At 40.5% G+C, this 17267-nt stretch overlaps 1 protein-coding gene across 9 annotated transcripts in view; it reads right to left on the bottom strand.

The window, feature by feature from the left end:
- The window catches only part of CARD9 (caspase recruitment domain family member 9), a 173761-nt gene that overhangs the window by 151803 nt on the left and 4691 nt on the right, over positions 1 to 17267 (bottom strand). For 5 of the 9 annotated variants that reach the window (XM_073640130.1, XM_073640127.1, XM_073640131.1 and 2 more), the window contains exons 2-3: positions 11572 to 11784; positions 381 to 518 (exon numbers count right to left, since the gene is read on the bottom strand). In XM_073640130.1, the coding sequence (XP_073496231.1) occupies positions 381 to 518; positions 11572 to 11752 (319 nt within the window). In that variant the 5' untranslated portion in view covers positions 11753 to 11784. Of the gene's footprint in view, positions 1 to 380; positions 519 to 7077; positions 7229 to 11571; positions 11785 to 14050; positions 14094 to 16189; positions 16229 to 17267 lie in introns of those variants that run through there. The other 4 variants (XM_073640128.1, XM_073640129.1, XM_073640132.1 and 1 more) reach the window with 4 other exon arrangements.

The following is a 17267-nucleotide window of genomic DNA, read 5'->3' as shown; positions in this document are numbered from 1 at the left end:
CTTTACCCTTTCAGCTAAGGCTATGCGGCAACTTTGTCCAACTTTGTACGCCGCTGTTACATCGCAGCGTAATGCAAGTCATTGCGGTTCACGCTGCTACCCGCAAGGTACCGCAACAAGCAAGCCGAATAAATTCCAAAAGACTTCTTGCAACTTGTTTGTCGCGGGCGTCTATAGGGCCCCATTCACTTGCACCGCGCTGCGCGATAGATGGTTGCATTCTGCACAGCAATTGTATCTCACTAGCCATCTCATTGCGCTCTGATTCTGCAGGGTGAATAAACACGGCACACCCTAAATACCAATAACCAAGTGCAGCAGTTACCATAAAAGATGATCAGAACGCATCCAAACAAGGCAAGCAGAGGCATGAGCGCTACCTATGATCATGGAGAAGACGCGGGTGGGCTCTTTTCCGGTTATCTTCATGTACAAGTGAGGGTAATACAGTTCTAGACTTTCCAGGAAAGCGACGTATCCTTTATATCCGGTTTTCTGTAGGATGTCCAGCAACACGCCTGTACGGGAAAACGTGCGGACGGTCATACTTAGTAATACAGACACATACATGGTAAAAAGCCACTCATTTTTTACACAATTTTCTCGGCCACATAAATGGAGCTCCAATTTACATGGGAGCTTCTTCTTATTATCAGCTTTAACAAGGATATCCTATTGATTTTAACTCCTTTCCAATAATCCTTTTTGCACTTTCGCCTCCTCTTTTTCCAAGAGCCATAACATTTTTATTTTTAGCCGTATGACGTATTTTTCTCTTTTTTTTTTGCAGGACGAGTTTTGTAGTGTTGAATGACACCATTTATTTTACTATAAAATGTACTGAAAAAAAAATCTGGGGTGGAATGGCAAAAAAAAAAAAAAAAAAGGTTTTCCAAACCAATAAAGTGAATTAAAAGCCAAAATACTTTATTAAAATAGTAGCATGGACAAATAATACTGATGCATTTTGAGTCTAGAAGACTCTTAATCGTAAATATAGTTCAAAATAGGACAAAACTAAGAGTATAGAAACATATAAAGCCACTAATAAGATGACATCACACAATGACAGCCCCTGAATAACAAAGTATTAACCCTAGAATGGGCATACATTGCTGGCCAAAAGTATTGGCACCCCTGCAATTCTGTCAGATAATACTCAGTTTCTTCCTGAAAATGATTGCAATCACAAATTCTTTGGTATTATTATCTTCATTTAATTTGCTTGCAAGGAAAAACACAAAAGAGAATGAAGCAAAAATCAAATCATTGATCATTTCACACAAAACTCCAAAAATGGGCCAGGCAAAAGTATTGGCACCCTCAGCCTAATACTTGGTTGCGCAACCTTTAGCCAAAATAACTGTGAACAACCGCCTCCGGTAACCATCAATGAGTTTCTTACAATGCTCTGCTGGAATTGTAGACCATTCTTCTTTGGCAAACTGCTCCAGGTCCCTGATATTTGAAGGGTGCCTTCTCCAAACTGCCATTTTGAGATCTCTCCACAGGTGTTCTATGGGATTTGGGTCTGGACTCATTGCTGGCCACCTTAGAAGTCTACAGTGCTTTCTCTCAAACCATTTTATAGTGCTTTTGGAAGTGTGTTTTGGGTCATTGTCCTGCTGGAAGACCCATGACCTCTGAGGGAGACCCAGCTTTGTCACACTGGGCCCTACATTATGCTGCAAAATTTGTTGGTAGTCTTCAGACTTCATAATGCCATGCACACGGTCAAGCAGTCCAGTGCCAGAGGCAGCAAAGCAACCCCAAAACATCAGGGAACCTCCGCCATGTTTGACTGTAGGGACCGTGTTCTTTTCTTTGAATGCCTTTTTTTTTTTCCTGTATACTCTGTTGATGCTTTTTCCCAAAAAAGTAAGTTTTGGCAAACTCCAGCCTGGCTTTTTTATGTCTCGGGGTAAGAAGTGGGGTCTTCCTGGGTATCCTACCATACAGTCCCTTTTCATTCAGATGCCGACAGATAGTACGGGTTGACACTATTGTACCCTGGGACTGCAGGGCAGCTTGAACTTGTTTGGATGTTAGTTGAGGTTCTTTATCCACCATCTGCACAATCTTGCGTTGAAATCTCTCGTCAATTTTTCTTTTCCGTCCACATCTAGGGAGGTTAGCCACAGTGCCATGGGCTTTACACTTCTTGATGACACTGCGCACGGAAGACACAGGAACATTCAGTTCTTTGGAGATGGACTTGTAGCCTTGAGATTGCTCATGCTTCCTCACAATTTGGTTTCTCAAGTCCTCAGACAGTTCTTTGGCCTTCTTTCTTTTCTCCATGCTCAATGTAGTACACACAAGGACACAGGACAGAGGTTGAGTCAACTTTAATCCATGTTAACTGGCTGTAAGTGTGATTTAGTTATTGCCAACACCTGTTAGGTGCCACAGGTAAGTTACAGGTGCTGTTAATTACACGAATTAGAGAAGCATCACATGATTTTTCAAAGGGTGCCAATACTTTTGTTCACCCCCCTTTTTTAGGTTTGGTGTGGAATTGTATCCAATTTGGCTTCAGGACAATTCTTTTTGTGTTTTTTTCATTGAAGACAAATTAAATGAAGAGAATAATACCAAAGAATTTGTGATTGCAATCATTTTTTAGGAAGAAACTGAGTATTATCTGACAGAATTGCAGGGGTGCCAATACTTTTGGCCAGCACTGCATGTACCATAGATAACCATGTAACAAAAAAAAGACCCTTATAAGTAGTTGAGTCTTATACAAGGTGACAGAAGCGAACTCCTGTGATGCTGCATCCATAGGAATCTATAGTGCATTATTAATTCCAGCTATCGAAAATAAATTGTATTGTGTCAGTACAAACTGACATCCACTATCTTTTATAAATACTTTGTATTGTTATAAGCCTGTTGTGTACTAAAAATCATTTATTATAGCTGTTGCAGATAAAATACATGGTGTCAGCATAACCTGAAATCAAGCATCCCTTGTGAATACTTTGCATCAGTGTGAAGCGGTTACACATTATATTAGTTAATTGTAGCTATTGTAGAATTATCTCCACCAATTATCTCCATTATAACACTACTGTGCACTGAGATTAATTAGAGTTATTCTAGAGTGGGTACACAGATACCAAACATGTGTAGATTATTATTTAAGTGGTGAAAAAAATTTCCGAAATTTGTATGAAAAAAAGTTTCTGCGTTTGTCACCAATTTCCAAAACCCATAACATCTCCGTTTTCCACGATCTGGGGCCGGGTGAGGACTTATTTTTTGCGCCCTCAGCTCACGTTTTTATTGATACCATTTTGGGTACATACGATGTTTTGATCGCCCGTTATTGCAATGTTGCGGCGACCAAAAAAAACGTAATTCTGGAGTTTCGATTTTTTTTTCTCGTTATGCTGTTTACTGATCGGATTAATTTACTTTATATTTTGATAGTTCGGACATTTCTGAAAGCAGCTATACCAAATATGTGTATTTTTATTTTTTTTACATTGTTTTATTTTTAATGGAGCTAAAGGGGGGTGATTTGAACTTTTGTGTTTTTTTTTTTTCTTTTTAACTTTATTTAATAATCCCCTTAGGAAACTTGAAGCAGGGATCATCTGATCACCTGTGCTATATACAGCAGGGCCCTGCTATGTATAGCAAAAACCACCATCTCCTATAAACGCCAGCCACAGTTCGGCATTCACAGGTGATTCACAATGACCGGCACGGGGGTCTTCTGCAGACCCCTGGTTGTCATGACAACCTATCAGCACCCTGCAATCACGTGACAGTGCCGGGACTCGTGACACACTTCCGGCTGGCGCATGTTAAATACTGCTGTCAGTGATTGACAGCGGCATTTGACTTATTAACAGCTGTTAGAGGCACTTGATGGCTGATTAAATCAGAGCCCACATCAAAGCAGGGACATGACTGATGATGTGTTTATATATATCTATCTCATCGGTCGTAAAGGGGTTAAATGCACATTTGCCATTGCTAGAGCGGAACATTTTAGTTGTTATGAAATATTTTATTCGCAGACTTGGCAGCGCGGGTGGTTGCATTTATGGGTCACTGGTTGATACAGGCAGGTATGTTCATGGTTATTGGTTTCAAAAAGGCTGGGGAAAACAATTGAGTCAAGGGAGGGGTCCCTTCTGGCCACAAAATTACATCCATTTTTTAGGACAGTGGCATACTGATCATCCAGATGTAAAATTGGTAAATTCAATGCAATGATGTTAATGACTAGTGATGAGCGAGCATGCTCATTACTCGAGATTTACGAGCATGCTCGAGTGTTTTCCGAGTATCTTCGGTGTGCTCGGGTGCTATATTTGAGTCAATCCGTGCTCATGATTTGTGACTGTTTGACAGCTTTAATACATGGTTCTTAGGCATCCCTCACATGTATGCTCGCCGAAAGGGTTAACAGAACATGCTCACTCATCACTATTAATGACTTGCTTGTATTCTTGACTATATTCGGTGGAAAAGGCTCATCTGTGAGTAACATGCTGTGTTGTTTTTCTTTTCACTTAGTAATAATTCCTAGGCCATTAATAAGCCCATTTTGGGTTCCCTCGCTCTCTAAGTCTCTGGTACATCATGTTTCTTGTATTGGTGGGTGTTGGAGCCGGCTCTTTTGGTGTGGATGACTTCCCCACAGGAATGGATTTGACGGTAGGTGGTGGGTGACAGCGGGCAGCGTGCAGCAATGTGCTCCCTGCTCTGTCTTTCCTATGCAATTCTGCATCTACAGAGCGGCTAACACTATTTCCGGTCAGTGTAATATCCAAGAAATGTATGGAATTTCATTGAACATTGCTTGTAAAACAAAGCTTAAGATTGTTCTGATTGAGATAAGAGGTAAATGCTGGTAAATCTTGCAACAAGAACCCCTTTGCTTCTCATATTTGCTGGTATGGGCGATACATAGACGACATTTTGGTAGTTTAGTCAGGTGATGTGTCGACCTCTTATCACAACTTTGAACAAAGCTGCTTGATGCTTCAAAATCTTTATCCATGCACAGTGGGGTGGATTGCTCAGGATGAACAACATACATATATTGGATTGAGTGAGCTGTATCTACAAACTTTATTATATTGTGACAAAAAAAAGTACATTTTCTTTTGCTTAGTTTTTTTTTTTTCATTGTGCAGGGAAGATGACCCGGTAACATGATTCTTCTCCAGATTTGTATATTTAAAAAAATATTTTAGTTTTGAACTTTATAAAAAAAAACAAAAACCTTTGGTTCACCATTTTCTGATACCCGTGATGTTTTATTGATCTATCATTGGAGCTGTATGAGGGCTCATTTTTGTGCACCAGGCTGTCATTTTACTGGTACTCTTTTGAGATAGACACGATGTATCGATTGCTTCTTATTCCTTTTTTTTGGGAGGGGAAATTACTAAAAATTGCTAATTCTGAAATTTAATTTTTATTTTCCTTTATGGTAGTTGGGTTAACTAATTTTATATTTTCACAGACCCGACATTTACGGATGCCGTGATACCAAATGTGTTTTTAATTTCTTCTACTTTTTTTTGTATTCGGAAAAAACGAGTAAATAATTTTATATATTTAATTTTTTTTCATTACATTTTCTAATTTTTTCAATCCCAGTAAAACTGAATCTGCAATCGTTTGATCACTTGTACTGTATACTGCAAGACTTTGATTTTGCAGATATGGTAAAAATAACACTCACTTGGGAGTACAAAGATGGCGGCGACAGGGGTCTTCAGCAAGATTTAAAACTACTTACACATGTGGTCAAAAATGTTGGTACCCCTCATTTAATGAAAGAAAAACCCACAATGGTCATATAAATACTTTTGTCAGATTCAAGTTAATATTACATTAAAAATCTTTGGAAATTAACAAATGAAAGTCAGACATTGCTTTTCTGCTTCCACAGAAATTAAAAAAAAATTAAACTCATGAAATAGGCCTGGACAGAAATGATGGTACCCCTGAAAATAATGTGACAAAAGGGACATGTTAAATCAAGTTGTGTCCACTAATTAGCATCACAGGTGTCAACAATCTTGTAATCAGTCAGCGGGCCTGTATATAGGGCTACAGATACTCACTGTGCTGTTTGGTGACATGGTGTGTACCACACTCAACATGGACCAGAGGAAGCAAAGGAAAGAGTTGTCTCAGGAGATAAGAAAGAAAATTATAGACAAGCATGTTAAAAGGTAAAGGTTATAAGACCATCTCCAAGTAGCTTGATGTTCCTGTGACTACAGTTGCACATATTATTCAGAAATTTAAGATCCATGGGACTGTAGCCAACCTCCCTGGACGTGGACGCAGGAGGAAAATTGATGACAAATAAAAGAGATGGATAATACGAATGGTAACAAAAGAGCCCAGGATAACTTCTAAAGAGATTAAAGGTGAACTTCAAGCTCAAGGAACATCAGTGTCAGATCGCACCATCCGTCGTTGTTTGATCCAAAGTGGACTTTATGGGAGACGACCAAGGAGAACACCATTGTTGAAAAAAAAATCATAAAAAAGCCAGACTAGAATTTGCCAAACTACATGTTGACAAGCCACAAAGATTCTGGGAGAATGTCCTATGGACAGATGAGACAAAAATTTAAGTTTTTGGCCAGGCACATCAGTTCTATGTTCGCAGATGGAAAAATGAAGCTGATCAAGAAAAGAACACTGTCCCTACTGTGAAACATGGAGGAGGCTCTGTTATGTTCTGGGGCTGCTTTGCTGCATCTGGCACAGGGTGTCTTGAATCTGTGCAGGGTACAATGAAATCTCAAGACTTTCAAGGTATTCTAGAGAGAAATGTGCTGCCCAGTGTCAGAAAGCTTGGTCTCAGTCGCAGGTCATCGGTCTTGCAACAGGATAATGACCCAAAACACAGCTAAAAACACCCAAGAATGGCTAAGAGGAAAACATTGGACTATTCTGAAGTGGCTTCTATGAGCCCTGACCTAAATCCTATTGAGCATCTTTGGAAAGAGCTGAAACATGCCGTCTGGAAAAGACAACCTTCAAACACGAGACAGCTGGAGCAGTTTGCTCATGAGGAGTGGCACAAAATACCTGTCGAGAGGTGCAGAAGTCTCATTGACAGTTACAGGAATCGTTTGATTGCAGTGATTGCCTCAAAAGGTTGTTCCACAAAATATTAAGTTAAGAAGAAGAACCATCATTTCTGTCCAGGCCGATTTCAGGATTTAATTTTTTTAAAATTCTGTGGAAGCAGAAAAGCAATGTCTGACTTTCATTTGTTCATTTTCATAGATTTTTACACTGCTCAAAAAAATAAAGGGAACACTTAAACAACAGAATATAACTCCAAGTAAATCAAACTTCTGTGAAATCAAACTGTCCACTTAGGAAGCAACACTGATTGACAATCAATTTCACATGCTGTTATGCAAATAGAATAGACAATAGATGGAAGTTATTGGCAATTATCAAGACACCCTCAATAAAGGAGTGGTTCTGCAGGTGGGGACCACAGACCACATCTCAGTACCAATGCTTTGAGGCTGATGTTTTGGTCACTTTTGAATGTTGGTTGTGCTTTCACACTCATGGTAGCATGAGACGGACTCTACAACCCACAGAAGCTGCTCAGGTAGTGCAGATCATCCAGTATGGCACATCAATGTGAGCTGTGGCAAGAAAGCTTGCTGTGTCTGTCAGCGTAGTGTCCAGAGGCTGGAGGCGCTACCAGGAGACAGGCCAGTGCACCAGGAGACGTGGAGGGGGCCGTAGGAGGGCAACAACCCAGCAGCAGGACCGCTACCTCCGCCTTTGTGCAAGGAGGAACAGGAGGAGCACTGCCAGAGCCCTGAAAAATGACCTCCAGCAGGCCACAAATGTGCATGTGTCTGCACAAACGGTTAGAAACCAACTCCATGAGGATGGTATGAGGGCCCGACGTCCACAGATGGGGGTTGTGCTCACAGCCAACACCGTGCAGGACGCTTTTGCCACAGAACACCAGGATTGGCAAAGTAGCCACTGGCGCCCTGTGCTCTTCACAGATGAAAGCAGGTTCACATTGAGCACATGTGACGGAGTCTGGAGACGCCATGGAGAGCGATCTGCTGCCTTCAACGTCCTTCAGCATGACCGGTTTGGCAGTGGGTCAGTAATGGTGTGGGGTGGCATTTCTTTGGAGGGCCGCACAGCCCTCCATGTGCTCGCCAGAGGTAGCCTGACTGCCATTAGGTACCGAGATGAGATCCTCAGACCCCTTGTGAGACCATATGCTGGTGCGGTTGGCCCTGGGTTTCTCCTAATGCAGGACAATGCCAGACCTCCTGCGGCTGGAGTGTGTCAGCAGTTCCTGCAAGATGAAGGCATTGAAGCTATGGACTGGCCCGCCCGTTCCCCAGACCTGAATCCGATTGAGCACATCTGGGACATCATGTCTCGCTCCATCCACCAAAGTCACCTTGCACTACAGACTGTCCAGGAGTTGGCGGATGCTTTAGTCCAGGTCTGGGAGGAGATCCCACAGGAGACCATCCACAACCTCATCAGGAGCATGCCCAGGCGTTGTAGGGAGGTCATACAGGCACGTGGAGGCCGCACACAATACTGAGACTCATTTTGACTTGTTTTAAGGACATTACATCAAAGTTGGATCAGTCTGCAGTGTGTTTTTCCACTTTAATATTGGGGGGTGACTCCAAATCCAGGCCTCCATTGGTTAATAAATGTGATTTCCATTGATGATTTTTGTGTGATTTTGTTGTCGGCACATTCAACTTTGTACAGAACAAAGTATTCAATGAGAATATTTCATTCATTCAGATCTAGGATGTGTTATTTCAGTGTTCCCTTTATTTTTTTGAGCAGTGTAATTTATTATTACTTTTGTCAGATTCAAGTTATTTCTGTGACCATTGTGGGTTTTTCTTTCATTAAATGAGGGGAACCAACAATTTTTACCAAGTGTGTAAATGCTGCTGTCAGAGATTGACAGTGGCATCTAAATGGTTACACAGTAGTTATCGGAGTGAGCTGCTCCATACACCCGAACCTTATATGTATGATCTACAATGGAAAGGGTTTGAAGGAAAATCTGCAGAAAAAAAATTGACGTTACTTTCTCTCTCGTCAAGTAGCGACACAAGAATCAGTCCCATGGGCTAATCGGCGTGCAGATCCGTGTCACATCAAAGTGCCTTAGCCTTAAGGAGCAAATAAATGTTCTAAAAAGTTATACCATTATCTAATAAACTTTACATATCAATTCCCCATTTATTTAAAAAGGTCATTCCTGTCTTCAGAGATGAATATTGTTGGATAGAGCTTGTAAATACGAGCACTTTTGCAATTAACTGATTGGCTGAAAATTTTCAGCCATTCATTTCTCTTTTGTTTATAGCTTGTTGCCTAGGAAACCAACCACCACTGCTGTCTAGTTGTAAGCGCTGCGCTGAAACTGGCCAGGATTAGAAGGTAACAGCGCGCCCCAGCGATCATAACCGTGCTTGCAAGCTCAACAGAGAAGAGTTTGTAAGCGCTGCACATGTTCTGTTGTCTGGCAGCGGTGGTCGTTTTCCAAGGCAATGAGCTGTAAAGAAAAGAAAAAAAGTGTTAATATCTCAAGAACGGTTGAAAATTTTAAGATGCAATAAATTGCAAAATTGCTCGTATTTGCAAGCTGTATCCAGCAATATCCATTTATTAAAATGAGAAATAATCCATTAAGATCTCTGCTTGCAGTCATTGAAGGAGAACCTTGTTTACTTCTAGAGGAGGCGAGTTGCTCCTTGTCACAGGTGCACAGTCATTAGGGGTATATCTTGTAATGAGTGTCACATGACCATGATGGGAAATTAAGCCTTTCATTGACAGCAAGCAGAGGTCTTGATATACAGTACAGACCAAAAGTTTGGACACACCTTCTCATTTAAAGATTTTTCTGTATTTTCATGACTATAAAAATTGTACATTCACACTGAAGGCATCAAAACTATGAATAAACACATGTGGAATTATATACTTAACAAAAAAGTGTGAAACAACTGAAAATATGTCTTATATTCTAGGTTCTTCAAAGTAGCCACCTTTTGCTTTAATGACTGCTTTGCACACTCTTGGCATTCTCTTGAAGAGCTTCAAGAGGTAGTCACCGGAAATGGTTTTCACTTCACAGGTGTGCCCTGTCAGGTTTAATAAGTTTGATTTCTTGCCTTATAAATGGGGTTGGGACCATCAGTTGTGTTGTGCAGAAGTCTGGTGGAAACACAGCTGATAGTCCTACTGAATAGACTGTTAGAATTTGTATTATGGCAAGAAAATAGCAGCTAAGTAAAGAAAAAAGAGTGGCCATCATTACTTTAAGAAATGGAGGTCAGTCAGTGTGAAAAATTGGGAAAACTTTGAAAGTGTCTACAAGTGCAGTTGCAAAAACCATCAAGCGCTACAAAGAAACTGGCTCACATGAGGACCGCCCCAGGAAAGGAAGACCAAGAGTCACCTCTGCTTCTGAGGATAAGTTTATCCGAGTCACCAGCCTCAGAAATCGCAGGTTAACGGCAGCTCAGATTAGAGACCAGGTCAATGCCACACAGAGTTCTAGCAGCAGACACATCTCTTCAACAACTTTTAAGAGGAGACTTTGTGCAGCAGGCCTTCATGGTAAAATAGGTGCTAGGAAACCACTGCTAAGGACAGGCAACAAGCAGAAGAGACTTGTTTGGGCTAAAGAACACAAGGAATGGACATGAGACCAGTGGAAATCTGTGCTTTGGTCTGATGAGTCCAAATTTGAGATCTTTGGTTCCAACCACCTTGTCTTTGTGCGACGCAGAAAAGGTGAACGGATGGACTCTACATGCCTGGTTCCCACCGTGAAGCATGGAGGAGGAGGTGTGATGGTGTGGGGTGCTTTGATGGTGACACTGTTGGGGATTTATTCAAAATTGATGCATACTGAACCAGCATGGCTACCACAGCATCTTGCAACGGCATGCTATTCCATCCGGTTTGCGTTTAGTTGGACCATCATTTATTTTTCAACAGGACAATGACACCAAACACACCTCCAGGCTGTGTAAGGGCTATTTGACCAAGAAGGAGAGTGATGGGGTGCTACACCAGATGACCTGGCCTCTACAGTCACCAGACCTGAACCCAATAGAGATGGTTTGGGGTGAGCTGGACCGCAAAGTGAAGGCAAAAGGGCCAACAAGTGCTAAGCATCTCTGGGAACTCCTTCAAGATTGTTGGAAGACCATTTCTGGTGACTACCTCTTGAAGCTCATCAAGAGAATGCCAAGAGTGTGCAAAGCAGTCATCAAAGCAAAAGGTGGCTACTTTGAAGAACCTAGAATATAAGACATATTTTCAGTTGTTTCACACTTTTTTGTTAAGTATATAATTCCACATGTGTTAATTCATATTTTTGATGCCTTCAATGTGAATGTACAATTTTCAAAGTCATGAAAATACAGAAAATCTTTAAATGAGAAGGTGTGTCCAAACTTTTGGTCTGTACTGTACATGAATACAGTCAGTGGGATAGGAAGGATTCGTTAGGCGTGACGTCTTTATAGATATGAAACTCACCCACTTTCCTCTTGCGCATGACCAGGTTGGGGTCATTGAACACATTCTCTTCGTCATCGCTGTTAATGACGCGGCACTGGCGCAGATATGGGGTGATCCGGTTAGGATCTATAATGGAGGTCAGCTTAACCCGGTAACCATCCAGTTTATTCCAGCACTCCTCATCTTCATCTTCAGACATGATGGGAATAGGTTAAAAGCAAAAAAAAAAACCTATAAAAGTAGAACAAAAAAAAAAGATTATTCTGTGATCGTCCAGTCACGTGTACCCCTTTTCATCTTTTCCTCTTTCGTTTTTTCTTCCCCTTCTTCCCATAGCCCTTTTAATTTCGGCCTGTCCACATAGCCGTATGAGGGTTTGTTTTTTTTTGCAGGCCGTGTTGTAGTTCTGAATAACACTATTAATTTTTACCATATTTTGTACTGAAAAAAACGGGGAAAAGATTCCATGCACGGCGAAGTGGTAAAGAAAAAAAAATTACATTCTGACATTTATTTTTCGTTTTTACAGCATCCATTGTGCAGTAAAAATGACTTGGCAATGGGGCAATACCAAACCTTGTATGATTTTTTTTTATATAGAATTAGATTTACATTTAGAATTTTGTCATTTAAGTCCATGCAAGTTTTGTAGCTCTGTTTCAAGAAAATCAAAGAACTCCCAAATTGTGATACAGAAACTAAACTTTCTAGGACTTCTGCAAACTAAAAGTCATGATGCGCAAACCTCAACATGACTCTCTGGATTCAGATGCTGCAAAAGAAAATAAATGCCCGACAAGCAAATAAAAACCTCAGTTTCGGGCTTTATTCAGCTGTTTTGATCAGTTTTGCAATTAGGGACTTTTTCCACATTCATGACTTTGACTCTTTGTAAAGAGGACATGACCTCCGGAGCTTTGTAGTAAAGATCAGAAGAATTAGTAATTTTCCTATAATAATGATATTTATCAGGATGACTCACTTTTACTATGAGAGCGAGGGCGATACTCTGCAAAGCATGCGCCCGCCGCAGTTATCCTCCTCATCCAAATATGCTAGTCGTTAATGGGAATGTATCATCAGTAAATGACATTGTTTAAAGCAGCTTTTTGTGTTACATTGATTTATTTCTTTTTGGGAGGGGAGGCATTTTTTTTAAAAAAAGAAAAAAGTAGAAATCTTGTAATTCTCTCACTGCCCACTGGGGCTTTTGTAGACTAATAACTTCCTGTTGTTCAGGAAATCCACCAGTACATTAGCCGCAATGATCAAGCTACAACCCTATGTTCTATACTGAAGAGTCAAATGAGCATGTGCAAAGGTCATTGTGAGGGGGAAGAAGGAGCTGTGCCATCATCTATTCTGATTGGTGGATCCTGTGTTATCTACTGTATATAAAGGTGTTATCAGTCATTCTACAGGAGGAGGAGGAGGTGAGCTGTGATATCAACTATTATTAATGGCGGATCCGGTGTTATCTACTGTATATAGAGGTGTTCTCAGTCTTTGTACAGGAGGAGGTGAGCTGTGCCATCACCTATTATTAATGGTGGATCCTATGTTACCTACTGTGTATAAAGTCACTATAATCCTGCCTCTGATGATAATGAGCATACTGAAAACTCTTCCTAAAAGGACAGGAAGTATGAGTCCAAAAAAGCCCCACTAGGCATTGCGAAAATTGCAAAATTATTTATTTTTTTTAAACTACATGCATCCCTAAAAACCTAAATTAATCAGTAGCTGATTTTCTGATCATTGCTCCTCTTTAAGATTATTTTTTACGCAGCAACCATTGCAACCTCCATAGGTAGCCCAGAGAGGTTTTCGAGCATCTTTTCTTAAAGGTGCTCACACAATCGATGAGTCTCTGTTGACCATGGAATGTGAAGGTGAGGGGCCCTAACTATCAGCAGATGTCGAGGAAAAGAAGAGTTGAGGACTCTTTTCTGCCTCCCCTTTAGCATGTAATAGTACATTATGGGAAGGGTGTGGGGATATGGAGCGGGCTCAGGAGCTGAACCTGCTCCACACAGGGACGTCACCAGTTGTGCTACCCAGCACCTAATCCTAACAGCAGCGAGCAGAGCGAGCTCCGATTATCTCTGTTTAACACCTATTTATGGTTTTGGTCAGAAAGTGCGAGTCAGTTTTTTCTGTTTCTATGTATAGGCTTTGACTGAGCCCTCCGCCTCTAGGCCACAGGTGGTTTTAATTGCAGCAGGAACTTGCTTTTCCCACACACAAGCAGACTTTTGTCTCTTAGAGAGGAGTTCACACAGGCAGGTTCCTGGTATGACGAGAAACGCCTTATCATGGCTACCAGCTACACATGAATTGGCCAATTTATGCGCTAAGACTATTCATTTATTTCTATTTTCTAGAGCAGTAATGCTATTCAAATTTCATATATTTCATGTTCGCATGCTTAGCGTTACAGTGAGCTGCTTTGTTTGTTATATATGGAAGTAGCTGCTCTTAGTAAGCACCTGTACACACCTATTTCTTGTTTTGGAAGTGCAGGTCAGTTTTTTCTGTTTCTAAAAAATAACAAGCATATTGAGTATCAATATGTCCATAAAAGTCTGATTTATAAAAATATAAATTATTTAACCCATACGTTAAAATGTTGTAAAAATATATCAATTAAATAAATATATTATATATATATATATATATATATATATATATATATATATATATATATATATATATATTAAACATATATACAGTACAGACCAAAAGTTTGGACACACCTTCTCATTTAAAGATTTTTCTGTATTTTCATGACTATGAAAATTGTACATTCACACTGAAGGCATCAAAACTATGAATTAACACATGTGGAATTATATACTTAACAAAAAAGTGTGAAACAACTGAAAATATGTCTTATATTCTAGGTTCTTCAAAGTAGCCACCTTTTGCTTTGATGACTGCTTTGCACACTCTTGGCATTCTCTTGATGAGCTTCAAGAGGTAGTCACTGGAAATGGTCTTCCAACAATCTTGAAGGAGTTCCCAGAGATGCTTAGCACTTGTTGGCCCTTTTGCCTTCACTCTGCGGTCCAGCTCACCCCAAACCATCTCGATTGGGTTCAGGTCTGGTGACTGTGGAGGCCAGGTCATCTGGCGTAGCACCCCATCACTCTCCTTCTTGGTCAAATAGCCCTTACACAACCTGGAGGTATGTTTGGGGTCATTGTCCTGTTGAAAAATAAATGATGCTCCAACTAAACGCAAACCGGATGGAATAGCATGCCGCTGCAAGATGCTGTGGTAGCCATGCTGGTTCAGTATGCCTTCAATTTTGAATAAATCCCCAACAGTGTCACCAGCAAAGCACCCCCACACCATCACACCTCCTCCTCCATGCTTCACGGTGGGAACCAGGCATGTAGAGTCCATCCGTTCACCTTTTCTGCGTCGCACAAAGACACGGTGGTTGGAACCAAAGATCTCAAATTTGGACTCATCAGACCAAAGCACAGATTTCCACTGGTCTAATGTCCATTCCTTGTGTTCTTCAGCCCAAACAAGTCTCTTCTGCTTGTTGCCTGTCCTTAGCAGAGGTTTCCTAGCAGCTATTTTACCATGAAGGCCTGCTGCACAAAGTCTCCTCTTAACAGTTGTTGAAGAGATGTGTCTTCTGCTAGAACTCTGTGTGGCATTGACCTGGTCTCTAATCTGAGCTGCTGTTAACCTGCGATTTCTGAGGCTGGTGACTCGGATAAACTTATCCTCAGAAGCAGAGGTGACTCTTGGTCTTCCTTTCCTGGGGCGGTCCTCATGTGAGCCAGTTTCTTTGTAGCGCTTGATGGTTTTTGCAACTGCACTTGGGGACACTTTCAAAGTTTGCCCAATTTTTTGCACTGACTGACCTTCATTTCTTAAAGTAATGATGGCCACTCGTCTTTCTTTACTTAGCTGCTTTTTTCTTGCCATAATACAAATTCTAACAGTCTATTCAGTAGGACTATCAGCTGTGTATCCACCTGACTTCTGCACAACACAACTGATGGTCCCAACCCCACTTATAAGGCAAGAAATCCCACTTATTAAACCTGACAGGGCACACCTGTGAAGTGAAGACCATTTCAGGTGGCTACCTCTTAAAGCTCCTCAAGAGAATGCCAAGAGTGTGCAAAGCAGTCATCAAAGCAAAAGGTGGCTACATGGAAGAACCTAGAATATAAGACATATTTTCAGTTGTTTCACACTTTTTTGTTAAGTATATAATTCCACATGTGGTAATTCATAGTTTTGATGCCTTCAGTGTGAATGTACAATTTTCATAGTCATGAAAATACAGAAAAATCTTTAAATGAGAAGGTGTGTCCAAACTTTTGGTCTGTACTGTGCGTATGTATGTGTATATATATATATATATATATATATATATATAAAATTTAATATTTTACAATTTTTTTGATCACCATGCTTACATTAAAAACTACTTCTTGGCATACAAAAACCAAGCCCCTATATAGCTCAGTCAATGGGAAAATAGAAAGTTACAGGTCTCAGCAAATGGCAGCACAAATCAAATTATTATTATTATTAATCTTTACAAAGTTACATTTTTTTTAAGCTACGTAAATATATATAATGACGGTATCTCCATCATTTGACTGACCTGGAGAATAGCTTGATCATTGTCACCGCAAAATTAATACTGGAAGGATAAAACACAAAAATCAATGGCAGAATTATTATTTTTTTTATCCCATTTTGGCTTTTTCTTTTTTTTTTCCAGCACCTTATAGTTTATATAGTCTCCCAGTGTTTGTCTGGGTTTCCTCCGGGTTCTCTGGTTTCCTCCCACACTCCAAAGACATACAGATAGGGAATGTGAGCCCCGATGGGGACAGCGACAACAATTTCTGTAAATTGTGGAATTAATGGTGCTGTATAAGCGTGTAAAATAAATAAGTATATGGTAAAGTGAATAGAGTTATTCATATCTATAATTTGTCCAAACCCCCATGCCCCCACCTCCCAAAAAAAACAAACAAAAAAACAAGCCCTCGTGCAACTATGTCGGGGGAAAAACTAAAAATGTTCTGGCTCTTGTAAGAGAAAAAAACGAAAGCGCAAAAAAGGCAAATGGAGACATCATTAAGGGGTTAATAACAAACACAGATGGTATTTGAGGAGCGTGCATACATAAGGGGGAAAGGAATATCAGTCCACAGCACAAGCATATGGCCATTTTAGGGTACATTCACACATGTGCTGTATATAGTAATGCACACATTTGCTTCACCCCGAGTCCCAAGCCTTTATGTACAATCCCTTTAAATACGCAGCTGCAGCGATTGACCTTCTGTCGGCCGGAGCAGTTAATTAATAATACGGTGTTATTGATTCCCCTGCACCCAGGCTATATACTTATCATTTATGAGCGCTTCCTCTGCAGACTTTACCCGCAGAAGTCAATAAAGTTTTATTTTGGGAAGCGTGAAGCACGCGTTTTACGTCATTGACCGGCATTGGGTAAACACAGCGGCCATAGATAGTGCAGCCATTGCTGGGCATCAGCATGTAATAACTACAAACAGCCACAGAGGGTTAAGTCAAAGGGTTAACGACAAGACGGCAGGATGAATCGTAGAATACCACATCTTACCTGTGATTCATTGCGCTGGTTTGAGGCTTGTACATTTTTTTTAAATAATGACTTTTTTTTTTTTACAAGTTTACATTAGGGGTAG

The sequence above is a fragment of the Phyllobates terribilis genome, unplaced genomic scaffold (assembly GCF_046119375.1).
Source record: "Phyllobates terribilis strain yellow unplaced genomic scaffold, ASM4611937v1 Scaffold_7__3_contigs__length_470593459, whole genome shotgun sequence".
Taxonomy (NCBI): domain Eukaryota; kingdom Metazoa; phylum Chordata; class Amphibia; order Anura; family Dendrobatidae; genus Phyllobates; species Phyllobates terribilis.
This window is presented reverse-complemented; position numbering and strand designations above follow the sequence as displayed.